The 14,966-nt window shown below is 30.6% G+C and overlaps 1 protein-coding gene across 1 annotated transcript in view; it reads right to left on the bottom strand.

The window, feature by feature from the left end:
* Window positions 1-169: 169 nt before the first annotated feature.
* The window catches only part of flz (transmembrane serine protease filzig), a 20,897-nt gene continuing 6,100 nt past the window's right edge, over window positions 170-14,966 (bottom strand). The window contains exons 2-8 of the mRNA XM_011508195.1: window positions 14,521-14,611; window positions 12,570-13,799; window positions 8,165-9,571; window positions 5,521-5,707; window positions 4,717-4,982; window positions 2,357-2,511; window positions 170-424 (exon numbers count right to left, since the gene is read on the bottom strand). Of these exons, the coding sequence (XP_011506497.1) occupies window positions 263-424; window positions 2,357-2,511; window positions 4,717-4,982; window positions 5,521-5,707; window positions 8,165-9,571; window positions 12,570-13,799; window positions 14,521-14,611 (3,498 nt within the window). The 3' untranslated portion in view covers window positions 170-262. The remainder of the gene's footprint in view (window positions 425-2,356; window positions 2,512-4,716; window positions 4,983-5,520; window positions 5,708-8,164; window positions 9,572-12,569; window positions 13,800-14,520; window positions 14,612-14,966) is intronic.

Raw genomic sequence — 14,966 nt, 5'->3', positions numbered from 1 at the left:
TATTGATCAATATCATTGTAATTAGCATCCGTAATAATTTTCAGCTCATTTAGATAAATAAGTTGACGTATTATGTACATTCTATAAGCATATTTATGAATGGAAAAAGAGTTAAGTAATGATAGTTCTCATTCGGTTTACAATTCAAATAAAATTATCATGAATATTAAAATAAATAAATTAATCTGTTCTTTGTACAATTTATACAAGTGGCACATAATTGCACTCTAATAATCTCTTTGAGAAAGGAAATATCGTTCTTTCAAACTCCAGTAATACTGTGCAGCCAAGGCTTAAAGTAGGTAGTTCTCATGTATACGCCTGGCAAGTATGGGGCTGCACACTTTATACCATGGGAAACCGTACCTACTAAAATCCATCTGCCGTCTGAGCGTTGCAAAGTCAATGGACCTCCGCTATCGCCCTGAAATTTCAAATTACGCTTTATTATATGTACTTTCATTATGCCTCTAATTGGCTGTAATTATATACTATTAATAATTAAACTCGAATAATTGTGGGGCGGGGGTGGGTGGGGGGTGGGGGGGGGGGGGGGGGGGGGGGGGGGGGGGGGGTAGTATATTTTATACGGCTATACGTTGAAACGAGAAGAGTACGAGTGTCGATAATTTCAATTTTTTTTCTCTTATTTTTGCTCTCTTCAATATTTCAAATGCATTTAGAAATGATTTAAATCAAGTTCACTTGCAATACTATAGAATAAACAGATAGTAAAAGATGTACATGAGCTGAGAATATAAGCTTTCAAAGAGCAAATTAACAAATAAGATGAAGAGCGAATCACCATTGAAAAGCGAATATATATATATATATATACATATATACATATTGTAAAATACTGATTTTAAATATTTTGCTTTGATTTTTTTTTAATATTTCACCAGCACTATTTCTAGTGTCTTTAATTTCAAAATATTTGGCTGATGCACCGTTTTTCTTTTCTTTCTTTTTTTTTGTCATTTTAAATTATAAAGTTTGTATTATAAAGAATTGAAAGTTAGAAGAAAAATTCAAAAGTTTAAAGTTTAAAAATTTTTAACGATGTCATACGAATTATTAAAATATCTTTTAAGAAATTTTTATCTTACAAACTTTATTCTTATAATATATGTTTCTGCAAATGGTAATATAAGAACATTTTAAAAGCTTCTTTCATACCTTTGTCTCATAAATATCAATTAAATAAAATTCATTTATAATGTATAAGTATTTGAATGGACGTCAATGCAATCCTATTAATTTAATATATTTCCATACTTTATTGTTAACAAAATTTATTTAATACGTAGCTTTCGAACTAAATTCTATATGTGGAGTGTGTAGAACTAAATTAATAACTACGTATAAATTTACCGACTATATACTTTAAATTCTATTAAATACCATTACACTATTTAATCAGATTAAAAAACTATTTTATTTAACATCTGTTTTGCAAGAAATTCTAAATTGCCCTATCGTGACAATGGCGTAGAGATAAACCATATATAAGATGCTATCGCTAACGAGGAAATTCTGTATTCCTTTAAAGCTAGCATTAATTTTAAAAGGCAACAGAATTATACTAGGATAATAAAAGGCAAGACTTATAATTTAATTGTTATTCTTTTTTTCTTTCATCTCACATTTAAATGCAAACGTATATTTATTCTCAAACGTATGCACTAGGCAAATTTTATAATATCAAAGAAATAGATATTAAAATTGTATATAATTTAAGTAAAAATATTTTTTACTGTTACGTAGTAAAGTGAAAAGATATCCACTAAAGTATTTAGTTTAATTATGCACAAGAAAAAATGCTCAAAGTACTTGATAAAAAAATCATCGAAATTATCTTTTAAAATGTCGCTCATATCATTTTGGTATTAAGTTAATTTTAAATTATTTGAAATGAAAAATATCACTATCATTTATATTTGTATTAACAACAACAACAACAACAATAACAACAACAACAGCAACAACAACAATAATCATAATAGATAAATGACCATTGAGAATTAGTGAGTAGTAAATCACAGTTATTGGATAATAATGTAGTGGTGCTGAAATACAGGCCTATAAAGCTTGAAACCTCAATACTACAGAAGATCATTTCAGGTAATGTAGTAGTGCAACACGTGGTTTAGGGACCGTTATAATCGCAACTTGAAATAACGGATACCGACGCATGTACATACACGTGCGTACGTGAATTGAGAGAGATGAAAAGATGATTGTGAAAATATGTGGGTTCTCGTCTTTACCGCTTATTAGATTTTATCAACTCGATAATAGAAAGTGAAAACAAGATTAAATGTACTTGGTGATAAATAATGAATAATTAACATACTTCGCACGAATCTTTTTGGCCATTTGCATAACCGGCACACATGAAACTGTCGATAATTAGTTTCGAGTGACCTGCTGTCTGGAACATTTCCTGGCATACCGAGTTCTCCATTATTGGCACCTTCACCTCTTGCAGCACCGATGGCACACCACCATCTATCAATAACATATAGTTTTTAATATGCTTTCAGACATTTTAGTTAAGATTTTCCGAGAAAATTACGCTTCATTAAAATTCCCAAAAGTTCCATTCTTTTGCTTTTTCCCAATACTCATTGTAGTGTAAACAATAATCGACAAATAGTCCCGAGATGGACAAAATTTTGTTAACGGTCTTGTGAAATCGTATTGTCAGATAGTTTATAAAAAAAGGTTAAAAAAACTAATGAATTTAGATAATTTTAAGCCATAATTTAATCGATTTTAATTGGTATTTAACATTTAGTGATATTGAAATAAATTTAAGAGTATCTATGCAATTTATGGAGTATTTCTTAATTAAATAATCAAGAATTCTGTACGCTTTTTTTTAAAAAAAATATTCGTTTTCTAATGTTTACCATTTTATGAAAAATGCTTGTTTTCATATTAATATTTATTTTATAGTTATAGTTTATTTTGATGTGTTCCGTTAACTATAATAGATAAAATGATTTTCTATAGCAAAGTCTATTTAAAAGAAGATGCCTTACATATTTTGGAGATTATAGTTATCATTCAAATACATGAAATCACATAATTTTTAAATCTTTAAGTATCCGAACTCTTAACAAACATAAAATAAAATTTGTTCAAATATTTGTACAAATTATAAATTTATATATATATATATATATATATGAGATTTCTTTATTTTATGTTGATAGAATTGTTAGATAATTGTGCTAAGTATGTATAAAAAAATAAACAATTGTTCTAGTTTAATAATATCAAGAATATAAATTATACAAATAATTAAAAGCTTATATATGCAAGTTATATTAAATTATATTAAAATTATAATTCGTTTATTGATAAATGTTTACGCATATTTTATTGTTTTAAAGCTATGTAATAGAATTAAATAAGCCATACTAAAAGAAATAGTATAAAATGTAAAATGTAAAATGTAAAACAAAGCATTGCTTAATGTTTTTATAAACTTCAAACAATATAAGTTGTCTTTACATGGTAAGCTTATAAAAGATTAGTTACTAATAATATATTTTTTTTTTATATAAAATGATTGTAATATTTCTTTAATTGAAATTGAATTATAAATCATATCTTCTATGTTTCTTAATAGATGATTATATTTATTATTCGATTAACGTTATTGTCGAGTGATAATTTAACATATTTTATTTTTTATACAAAATATTAATTGAAATATATTTAAGATGTATTAGTTTACCGAGAAGAGGCATGTTCAACTTTTATTGAGAAAAAATAAAAAAATAAAAAAAAAAAATTAATTATAGTAGTTAATACGAAATTAATTAATGCTCTTAATAATAATTGTAATTATTTGATTACGATTTGTTTATTAAAGCTTTACATACGAATATATATATATATATATATATATATATATATATATATTATATAGAATATATTTACATAGAAATATATATATATATATATATTTCTAAATATTTATCAAAGAAAAATGAACTATTTTTCGAAATACAAATATTTTGTTTCGATTATTATAAATTGTAAAGATTTGTAAAGTTATCGCCTTTTGGAAAAGCATAAAAATTTTTAATGTTTTATAACTATTATAGATTGAGTAGAAAAATTCCTATTATTTATCAATTGTATAGGTTTAGTTCTCTAAATTTATCAATATTTAATAGCTTGCATACAATTGTTGTAGTCAATGAGTATTGATAATATGTTCCCACTTGTCGAGTCGCCTAATTGTACATATTATGCCGATAAATTTTTTTGAAGCCCAGATAAACAGCAATCATCAATTCACTCATTTTTTTTTCTCTAATTTAATATTAAATTTTTTTATTTGACGTAAATTTTACATACTGTATTCATGTATAATGTAATTTTCGTCCTAATTGTTGATTACAATTGTAATGTTCAATTCGTACAATGTAATACAAAATATTTTCACAAATGAATGGAGTATGTAAAATTTATATATAGAGAGATGATAGAATCGCATTTCCTCATTAGAGAAATACTCCACTTCATTGATACTTAATGCTCACAATATTACAATTATTTACAATGTTATGCTGGCCGTTGTATTTGCATATACTATATTCTTCTTCTTCTTATTATTATTATTACAATGAAATAACTGACTAGGTAAAATTGAATGCAGATTAAACGCAAAGGAAACAAAAATGAAAATGCACGTACTGTATTTTAGGCGACCCCATCCTGTAACCGTAGCCATTCTATTGACGTAATCGGTGTTATCATCGGGCATGCAAATTGGCACGATGTGTGCGTCAAATTGTACAGGTGTTTCCAGCTCGAGCAAGGCCAAATCATTTTCAAAAGTGGCTGGATCGTAGGCTCTATTTACAATTACTCGGCGAATATTTCTAGTCACACTGCGACGCGATTCAAGCTCGCCAGATATATCGAACTCCCCGAATACAGCGACCAGTGAAGCTAGAAATCTACAAATATATATTTCATACATTATTATTTTCGTGAACGAAACGTTCAAAGTTTTTTTAATCTCCTCCCATACAACGCAATGCTTAAAGAGCTGCTTCCCTATTACGTATATACAAATTGTTTATATATATATATATATATATTTTTTTTAAAGGTTTTGCTTTCTCTCTATTTCAAATAAAACATTACACGCTCGACTTTTACACATTGCATTTAACATAGAAAGTGTTTCAAAATACACACATTGTTAAATATTAATATATATATGTATATTAATGTAAGTACGTGGATGCATTTTACATAGCGTAAATAGCGAAAATACTTATTAAAATGTGGCACTTTTGACAATAGAAACAATTATTTGTAAATAGAAATAGGAAAAAAATGAAAATAGTTTTTATATTATATTACACGTGACAAGGGAATAGCTTTCAATAGCAAGAAAATGTGAGAAAAAGATCAATTGCATGGCTTTCTCCAAGTGTGAATATTGATTTTTAATCTTCTTCTAATGTGCCCGTACATAGCTTAACTTACCCTGGTTGACAATGGGCCGCCGTTATGATGTATTTATCGGTAATGAGAACACCTCCACACTTATTTTTTGTGAATAAACCGAGCCAGGTGGCTTCGCGCACGAGAACCTGCCAGGGCCATTCGCCGAATGTTGCGCCTTTGCCGCCAACTATTCTGCCCATTTTGATCAGTGGTCTTATTCCGCATACTAAAAAGAACAATTGTAATTGCGTCTCACACGAAGAAGGACATTTGCATTTTATTAGGAAAGATTGTTTAACTTCACGCCAAAAAGACAATTAACTCTTCTTCTCATACAGACGAAAGCAAATGAAAGTGCGGAACAAGTCGAAGAAGTCTACGACTTATTCGTCACACAAGATATTATTTTTTCAACCTCGTAAGAAATTACATTGTTCATAATATAATTTAAGAAAATTAATCTCCATATGTTTGTAAAATCTATTTTTCAGACGTTTCCAGGCAATCATGGTGGACATAAAGTTATACAAGAAATTTATTTCAATATTGATTTTCTATCGAATTGAGCATTATTATTATTATTTTTTTTTTTTTTTTTTTAATCGATTTGATGAATATGGAGCAGAATTTCTTTCGCACAATCAAACCTCAGAAAAAAATACCTTAGATAATATTTAAAATTTTCGTTCAGAAAATTATAATCACGCCGTATCATAAAGTATAAAAAAAGTTATTTTATTACAAGGGATGTTAACAACAGAATCTATACTAATTAATTAAAAATTTTATAATATATTTCCTCTATCGATGACAAATTTGATTGAATTATCATTATCCTTTTTCACAATATTGCCATAATAAAATAGAGGATAATTTTTTTTAATGTATTATATGGAATAATGAATATTTTTTATTTTGAAATGTAAAATAAATATTCGCGATTAATTCGTTGGTAGAATCTGTGAGAAATAAATTTCTATGAAAATACATGATAGCATTCCGTAGTGGCCATATCTTGACGTTATCCGTATTTTTCAATAAATTTTTAGTAATAATTTATATAGTAAAACACATCTATGTATTCCTAAGCATTATTAATATTTATAAATTATCGATACCTAATATACTTCTTTCTTTCCGTCAATGTCAAATCATAATTGTAAGAGTAAAATTGTTTAAATCGTGATAAACTTTATCAATCCTGGGACATTTTAACTATTTATTTAATTTCGTAAATTAAGAGGTATCAGACAGTCTAAGATGTACATCTTAGAATATTGTTTTTTCACTTTTTTACAGTGTTACATCATAAGATTTTTTGTTTATATAATCACGCAGTTCTTTTTGTGATAAATTGTAAATTGGATTTATCTTTATTAAACTCGATACAAAATATAATTACTTATTTCCCTTCGTTCACAAAATATTATATTTATATTTATATGATTCGATTGATTTACGGATTTTGTAACAATAATATAATACAAATATTCTATTGCATCGTTATCTATTATTTAAATAATTAGAATTTTGTATTTTGAAGTAAAATTTACTTTGTTTACATACCTTTATGTAAAGTTATATCATTTACTTTCTTTATTTCTTCTTTCTAATGAAATTATAAATATTGATATATCAATTTGCATTTGATTAAAAAAAAAAAAAAAAAAAAAAAAAAAAAAAAAAAATCAGTTGAATCGTAAGAAAACCAAAGTAATTGAATAAAAAATAGGTTTTATTGACTTAAATTTAATTTATAAATATAATTAAATATTTTCTTATAATTAACATGTAATAATACGTTTATCTCTGATATATCGAATATAAGTTATTAAATTATAAATACTTGGGATAGACGTAATGTCGGAAACTTTGTAAATAAATTCTTAATAACATTTGAATTAATTTGTCAAACTGTAGCGATAATTTATTATATAATAATGTATCACATCACCTAACTTTCGTGATTTAAAGCAGTAAAAGAATTTTTAAAGAATTTTTCATTCCTAATAATGCACTGTTTAACTTATTCTATATCTAGCGTTAACATATAAATTTTCTTTTACTTGCATATGTCGGATGAAACATTAAAGTGCGAAGTGAAGTTCTCAGGAGAACAGGAAAGATAAGATTATATTTAGTAGCGCGAGTCACGGCAATCAATCAAAATAACACATCTGAAAAAGTTGAATTTACCGGCTATTTGATATCTTGATTTTTATTAGCATATCCTCGTCACAGCACCAGATACAGAATTTGAATAATAAATAATAATTTACCGCATACGTAATTATCATTATGCATAAGTACAATATGTTAGAATGTTTAAATGTTTTTAAAAATGATTAAAAATTAGTCAATATTGTTTATATTTAATGCTTGTTAAAACTTACAGATAAAATATAATTGTATATACATGGAAAAAAAAAAAAAAAAAAAAGAAAAAAAAAAATTTTGTTTTTGAAATATTTCAACTTGTAATTGTCTAAATTATAAAATTTCTTTATAAAGTTGTTTTGAACAACAATTATTTTTATCGCTAAGCGCATTAATATTTGTGTTGTTGGAAATAAAATTGATAGAGGCATTACAAAAAAAAATAACAATAGCATATCGGTATGTGCAATAGTACAATAAAAATTAAATAACAATAGCAGTGGTCAACGTAAACCGTAATACTTACTCGATCGAAAATTAGCATTTGGTGTAATTTCAGGAATACCCGTAGACGCTTCCGTTGGCTTCGACGGCGTTGTTGTCTGTATATCAAATGGCGATGATCCCGAGCTTAATGTCGATGTGGTAACTTTCTTCAATGGCTTGGTGCGTTTTGTTGTCGATGGCTTTCGTGTACTAACCGTGGTCGGTTTGAATTTTATTGTGGAAATCCTTTGCGTGGTGGTAATGCGAGTCGCTATTGGTTTTTTCGTTCCCTTAATCGTCGGCTTTGTGGTAGGTCTTTTAGTAGTCGCTACCGATATTGGTTTTTTAGTACCAACATTGTCCGCTGTCACAATTGTGACGTTCATAGGATTATAAACTACATCTTTTAGATTTTGAAAATTACCTTGGAGGGATTCAACGATTTTGTTAACAAAGACATCAACTTTATTATTAAGTTCGATGTCTTCAACGAATCCGGGAGTTGGTATTTCATCCTCGCTTATGATCTCACCGGGTTCAACGAGAGTTGGTTTATCCTGATAATGCGTAACGGTTGAGTCGAGCTCCGGATGCCTAACTGGAGGGAAGTTGTTAGTGTCATCGGATGACGTGGTTTCCTCCTCGCAGTTCGAGCCACTTGTTGATACTTCAGGTTTCGGCATTTTATCCGTTGTCTTGTCATAGTGATTATTATTGGGCCAGTGGAAATTTATTGTCGATGGCTTCAAATGGAAGCTGGGCTTATCTGACCAGGATGTTAATGTTGTATATACAGTGGATGGCTTCTTTGTAACGAGCTTCGTATGCGATTCGTTTTCGACATCCGCTAAAGGGTCTTTTGTGATTGAAGGCTTGGAAGTGGCTTTATCATTGAGATTAACGCTAATATAGCTAACAGAGACTACTTGCTTATTACCGGAGATAACGGTACTGATATTATGTGTCAATGTGGTAGCGATATTAGGTTTCTTTGTAATAAGTGTAGGTTTTGCAGTGTTTGTAGGTAATTTCGTATTGCTACTACTCGTAAGCTTCTGATTATTTTCACTGAAATGAGTTGGAGTGCTCGACGTGGGAATAGTCGTATATTCCGTGCCTAATGGACCGAGCACAATGACAGTAGGAGCTGGTGGATTTGTAGTTGGTCTTGATGAGTAAGAGTAACTACTGTCTTGATAATTGGCTGCTTGTGTAGAATAAGAATTCATCGAATCCGATGACGGATAATAATTATTGGTTAACCTCGATGGATCAGTTACTACCGAATTATAATGATAATAGTTGGGCGATGATGCTGTAATGAAGCTACTCTGCGGTAAATAATTCATTGTACTCGATGACGGATGTGCTGTTATAATTTTTACAACTGTTGGTTTTGATAATCCATCGGTGTTTATCCATTTATATGTCGTAGGCCCATTTGTCACTATAAGGGGATATTAATTAATTAGAAATATTTTTTTCATTTGTTCATTTAATTTTTAAGTATGAAAAAGAAAACTCTGTAAAATTAAATCGCTATATCTACGTTCAAATGCACGAACGTACGCGAATAAATATGTGTCATTAGAATTGGCAACTCTGCTTACAAATTAGTGACAAATATAATACGTTATAATTATAATATTGCTCATTATAATTTCTTACAATTATATTATAGGATTAATATATCTTTTAATATTCTAAATACAATAGTAACAATGTTTTTTCGACAAAATCTATCCATAAAGATATAATGTTATTTTAAGCCAATAATTTCTTCATTTCTACTTCGTTACTCTGAATACTATTACGTATGAATAAGAAGCTGTTAAATTAAAAATTTCTAATTCCAAAATTTAATGTTAAAAATTTCACTAATTACGATTCGTGTTATATGTAATTTAAGCTAATATAATTATACTATTAAAATGAGAAAAGCAAATGATTCTTATCGCCACGAAAATTGAGACATATATATATATTCGTTAGTTTCAATCATTATATACACATGCACCTTCTTATTATCAATTAAATTATTAAACAATATCTTTATTAAAAATATTTTTCTGTTGAATAAATCGAATTAAAAAGTAATGTTAGGTATATTATAATTTACGAAATAAAGTGTCCGAAATGCCAATATTGTAAAACGCATGTGTGACCAATTTTACGCATAAACTAGCACGAGAGTCTAATTGGTAAAAAGAAATGTAATATCCGTAATTTGGCTTTAAAATCTGACCGACATATTCAACGACCACAACTAATATTGCAATTAAACTTAAAGGCATAATAAAAATTGAATAAAAATTTTATTCAATCATATAGTCGTAACAAAGTAGTGAAAGCCTGTTAAAATCTATCGAATGATTGCATATGCATTTACAGTTCATTCATTTAAATAGCAAATTATATTAATGTTAATAAACAGGGATAATGATGAATTTATTAATTTTAATTTGATGCTGGACTCTAATTTTGCAAAAATCTTGATAAACGTACTTTCATCATATTATGAATAAAAGAGTGCACAAAATATGTATACTTGAACAATAATTTGAATACACCACCGCTTTCATTTCAAAATAATTAGTGTAACGAATGACGCGCTAAAAGCGAAGAGTCGAAAGTGAGCGGCAAAGGTAGGAATGGAAACTACGAGCTTAAGATCGGGCCATGAATTTATTAAGACGAGAGGAGAGTGGAATAAAGAAAGATGGGAAAGATTTTTGTGTTTGCCGTTATGTACGGTCGACTTTGTTTTTTCTTCTTCTTCTTTAAGAAGCATGACTGCCGCAATAGACAGGAAGCTCGCGTGAGTTGTAGATACGGGAGATGCGAAATTAGCACCATAGGTCAAGGTTGTCAGGGACATTCACCCAAAAGTGTGAAGGTGAAGCGAACAAACGAGAGGAGTCTTGTGAAAAGATCTGCTTTGCTTCCTCGATCAAAACTCTCCCGCAACAGAGCCGAATTTGGTAATTGACGCACGCGAGTGTGGCATAATTGCCAATGTTTCAAGCTTTATTTTCCTTTTTCTTTTTGTTTTTGTTTTTATTTTTTGTACGCATGATTGCGTTTGTCGATAAATACACAATTCAACAGTATATTGTGTATCAATTATACATTAAGGTATGAATCGTGGATCGATAAATTCGTACTCTCACTAATTATCGACTGTACGTAATTTGTGGTATCAAGCGTGATTCGATAACTTATTCTCGAATAAACAAATAAAAACACAAAAAAAAAAAAGAAAAAAAAATGCCTTTCTGCAGGACAGAAAGTAAAGTATATTCCTGTCTCGTGCAGCCAAGAGCCTCTTCGACAAACGTCACTTAACATGTACGTGTAACTCACGCGATGCGTAAGAGGCAAACCTCTTGACATTGTAGGGAGCACGTACTAACTGGCCAATGGTGGTTACCGGCAATTCTAGACGCGTTTTAAACATTTTCTGGCTCGTCCGATGTACCGGTACATTAACCCGAGCTTAAATTAACATTGCTAGCGTGACCCGATGCACATGCATAAAGTTTAAATTTCAAATAACATTTGTCGTCAAGTCCAGGTGCAAGATCGAGTCCTTTTATAAAATCGGGCACGGTAAGAATTAACTTTTTACGTTTTTCAATATGAGAAGTGATTTCGGCCACTAATAGCTTGTTAAGATCAATACTTGATCAATTGATTCATTCGATCGTTTAATTGTTTAATAAATTTTATGAAATTTTCTATATATTATGATAAAAAGTAATAGATATATTTTTTTAATTTTATTTTATATCTTTTAAAAAAACTTTCGTATCATAATAACTGTGAGTATAAATATTTTTTCATTTATAAATAATGTATCGAAGAATAATAGTTATTATGCTTTTGAATATTTTGAATTTTTTTTTTATCCTTAACCTCTTATGCTATTTTTTTCTTTTAATTTTTAACTCGTCCCATTTTCTTTATATATTTATATATATATATATATATATATATATATATATATATATATATATATATATATTTTTTTTTTTTATCCTATTTTATTATTGCGTATTAATTCAAAGTTAATTTGCCTTAATTAGAATTTAGTAAATGATGAGAGTATTGTACTTTTTTTTTTAAAAAATTCAACTGACTATATGTTAAGCAAATTATTATATTTATTCGTTAAATTAACGGAGTCCAAATTCTTTCCTTTTTTTTATTTTTATTTTTGTTTTTACTTATAACAAAATTTTAAAAATTCCATCTTAAAATGTTAAAGAATTTACGGATATGACTATAATTATTGTAAATTGTCAAAGACTATAATAAATGTAAATTATTATAACGGATATTGAATCATTCATTAAAACAAAAATTCCCCTCATACATTTTTGTATTAATCAATTAATTGTTCGATTAAATTCTTTTTAAATGCAATGAGCATAAAATTGACTTACTTTGAGTTGTCAGCTTCCCATCATTCGTATCGTTTAATATTGAAATTATGTGATTGATAGCGATCTCTTCTTTATCGAATGTGTCCTGCTTTTTATTGTCAGATTGGCCATCGTAAGCGATCGTAGGTACGCGAACTAAATTGTCTTCGCTTCTCGTTGTCAAAATCATCGGAGTCGTCGTTTCGAAGGACGATGACTTAGTATCTGCTGCATACGTCGACTTCTTATATAATGACATTGGCAATGTGACCGTTTTAGCAGGAGGGAAGCTTATTTTTTCATTGTAAGCAGATATGACTTGTGAGGCGCTCGAACTTTTCTCTTCGATATCCTTAAATGGCGTAGTTAATTTGAAGGTCGTAGAATCTTTTTTCGTACTCGTTATACGTTCGGTCGTATCGATACTTTTGGTCGTCGATTGTGCCTGTAAATTCGTTGCTTCTGTATCAAATTTTAACGGAGTCGTTGTTACAATTACGCTTTGTGGACTAAAAGGCTTAAAGTGCTCATCAGGATTATGAGATTCATTAAGTGTCGTGCCATTCTTATTGAGTAAAATTGTATCCGCTCCTGTGTCATTTTTCCGATGCAAGCCGTGAGAAAAAAGTGCTGGTAGTTGATCAACGGGATCGGCGACTTGAAAAATCTGATCGGGTCGCAATATTGTTGTAACAGGATTAATAGCCAATGTGTTGTGCTGCTCTTGAATATCATTATTACTGTCTGAATGGGTAATCAATGATGGAAGCTGCAGATCATTCAATACTTGATTATGTCCTAAAAGCGTTGAGAAGTCATCTTCCAGATGACTTATATCAACTATTTGTGGTTTCTCTGCATTCTCATAACTATCTTTTGTATTTATAGTAGATGATTTCAAAAACAGGGAATCACTATTTGTCGTAGAGTCAATACTAATGCTGCCAATAGGTGTTCCATCGGGATTTAGCAGTATAGGAACATCAGGTACGTGGTCTATTTCTTGAACGTTAATGACAGGTCCTTCGAAGATCGATATCTTCTCAAAATTCTCGGTAAATTGCTGTACAGATAGCTGGCAGCATGCACCAAAGAGAAATCCATCCATACAAGCACCCACTACTTCACCTTTACGACGGCTACATTCGTAATTAAACATACAAATTGCTGGTGCATTTGATTTAACGAAGGCTGGATTTGTCGGCCGACAAACTTTTGGAGCTATTCTATAGCCGCCAAATAACTTTCTACCTGTATTAATGAAATACATACATACATACACAGACAAATACACTCATATTATCGATATTTTTATAAGCACGCATATATATGTGTGTGTGTGTGTGTGTGCGTGCGTGCGTGCGTGCGTGCGTGCGTGCGTGCGTGCGTGCGTGCGTGCGTGCGTGCGTGCGTGCGTGCGTGCGTGCGTGCGTGCGTGCGTGCGTGCGTGCGTGCGTGCGTGCGTGCGTGCGTGCGTGCGTGCGTGCGTGCGTGCGTGCGTGCGTGCGTGCGTGCGTGCGTGCGTGCGTGCGTGCGTGCGTGCGTGCGTGCGTGCGTGCGTGCGTGCGTGCGTGCGTGCGTGCGTGCGTGCGTGCGTGCGTGCGTGCGTGCGTGCGTGCGTGCGTGCGTGCGTGCGTGCGTGCGTGCGTGCGTGCGTGCGTGCGTGCGTGCGTGCGTGCGTGCGTGCGTGCGTGCGTGCGTGCGTGCGTGCGTGCGTGCGTGCGTGCGTGCGTGCGTGCGTGCGTGCGTGCGTGCGTGCGTGCGTGCGTGCGTGCGTGCGTGCGTGCGTGCGTGCGTGCGTGCGTGCGTGCGTGCGTGCGTGCGTGCGTGCGTGCGTGCGTGCGTGCGTGCGTGCGTGCGTGCGTGTGCGTGTGCGTGTGCGTGTGCGTGTGCGTGTGACTATTTATGTAGAAGCAATTTTTAATTATTACTTAGAGAACAGTAGCAAATAATTATGCGTAAATAAGTTTACCTTTATACTGCGGTGTATGTGATATACTTAAGACAGATTTCATAAGTAAGAACATTAGTAATAGACTGGTAATATTGCGGTGGTGAATCATCTGGAATAATTAAATAAAATTTAAGATCAGGAATCAAACTAAGCCTCGTTATTTATGATTTTATAAGCTATTCAAAGTATAAGATACTAAGTAAATGTGAATAACGTTGATCAAAATATTTTGGCGATAAAGAATTAATTTCAATTGGCTACGATGATGAAAGTTCGAATAAAAAGATTTTCACAAAGTAACAAATATAAGTAATTATTTGAAAAAGTCTTAATTTAAAAAATACTGAAATTTTACACCATATTAACATATTTCCCCTCTATTTGCATCTATTACACGAAAATTAATAGAATTAAATAATATTTTCAGAAAAATTGTAAAATATGTAAATATTAATACTTTGAGT

This window comes from Ceratosolen solmsi, unplaced genomic scaffold, assembly GCF_000503995.2.
Source record: "Ceratosolen solmsi marchali unplaced genomic scaffold, CerSol_1.0 scaffold10, whole genome shotgun sequence".
Classification (NCBI taxonomy): domain Eukaryota; kingdom Metazoa; phylum Arthropoda; class Insecta; order Hymenoptera; family Agaonidae; genus Ceratosolen; species Ceratosolen solmsi.
The sequence above is the reverse complement of the archived record's forward strand: the minus strand, read 5'-3'. Positions and strand labels throughout refer to the sequence as shown.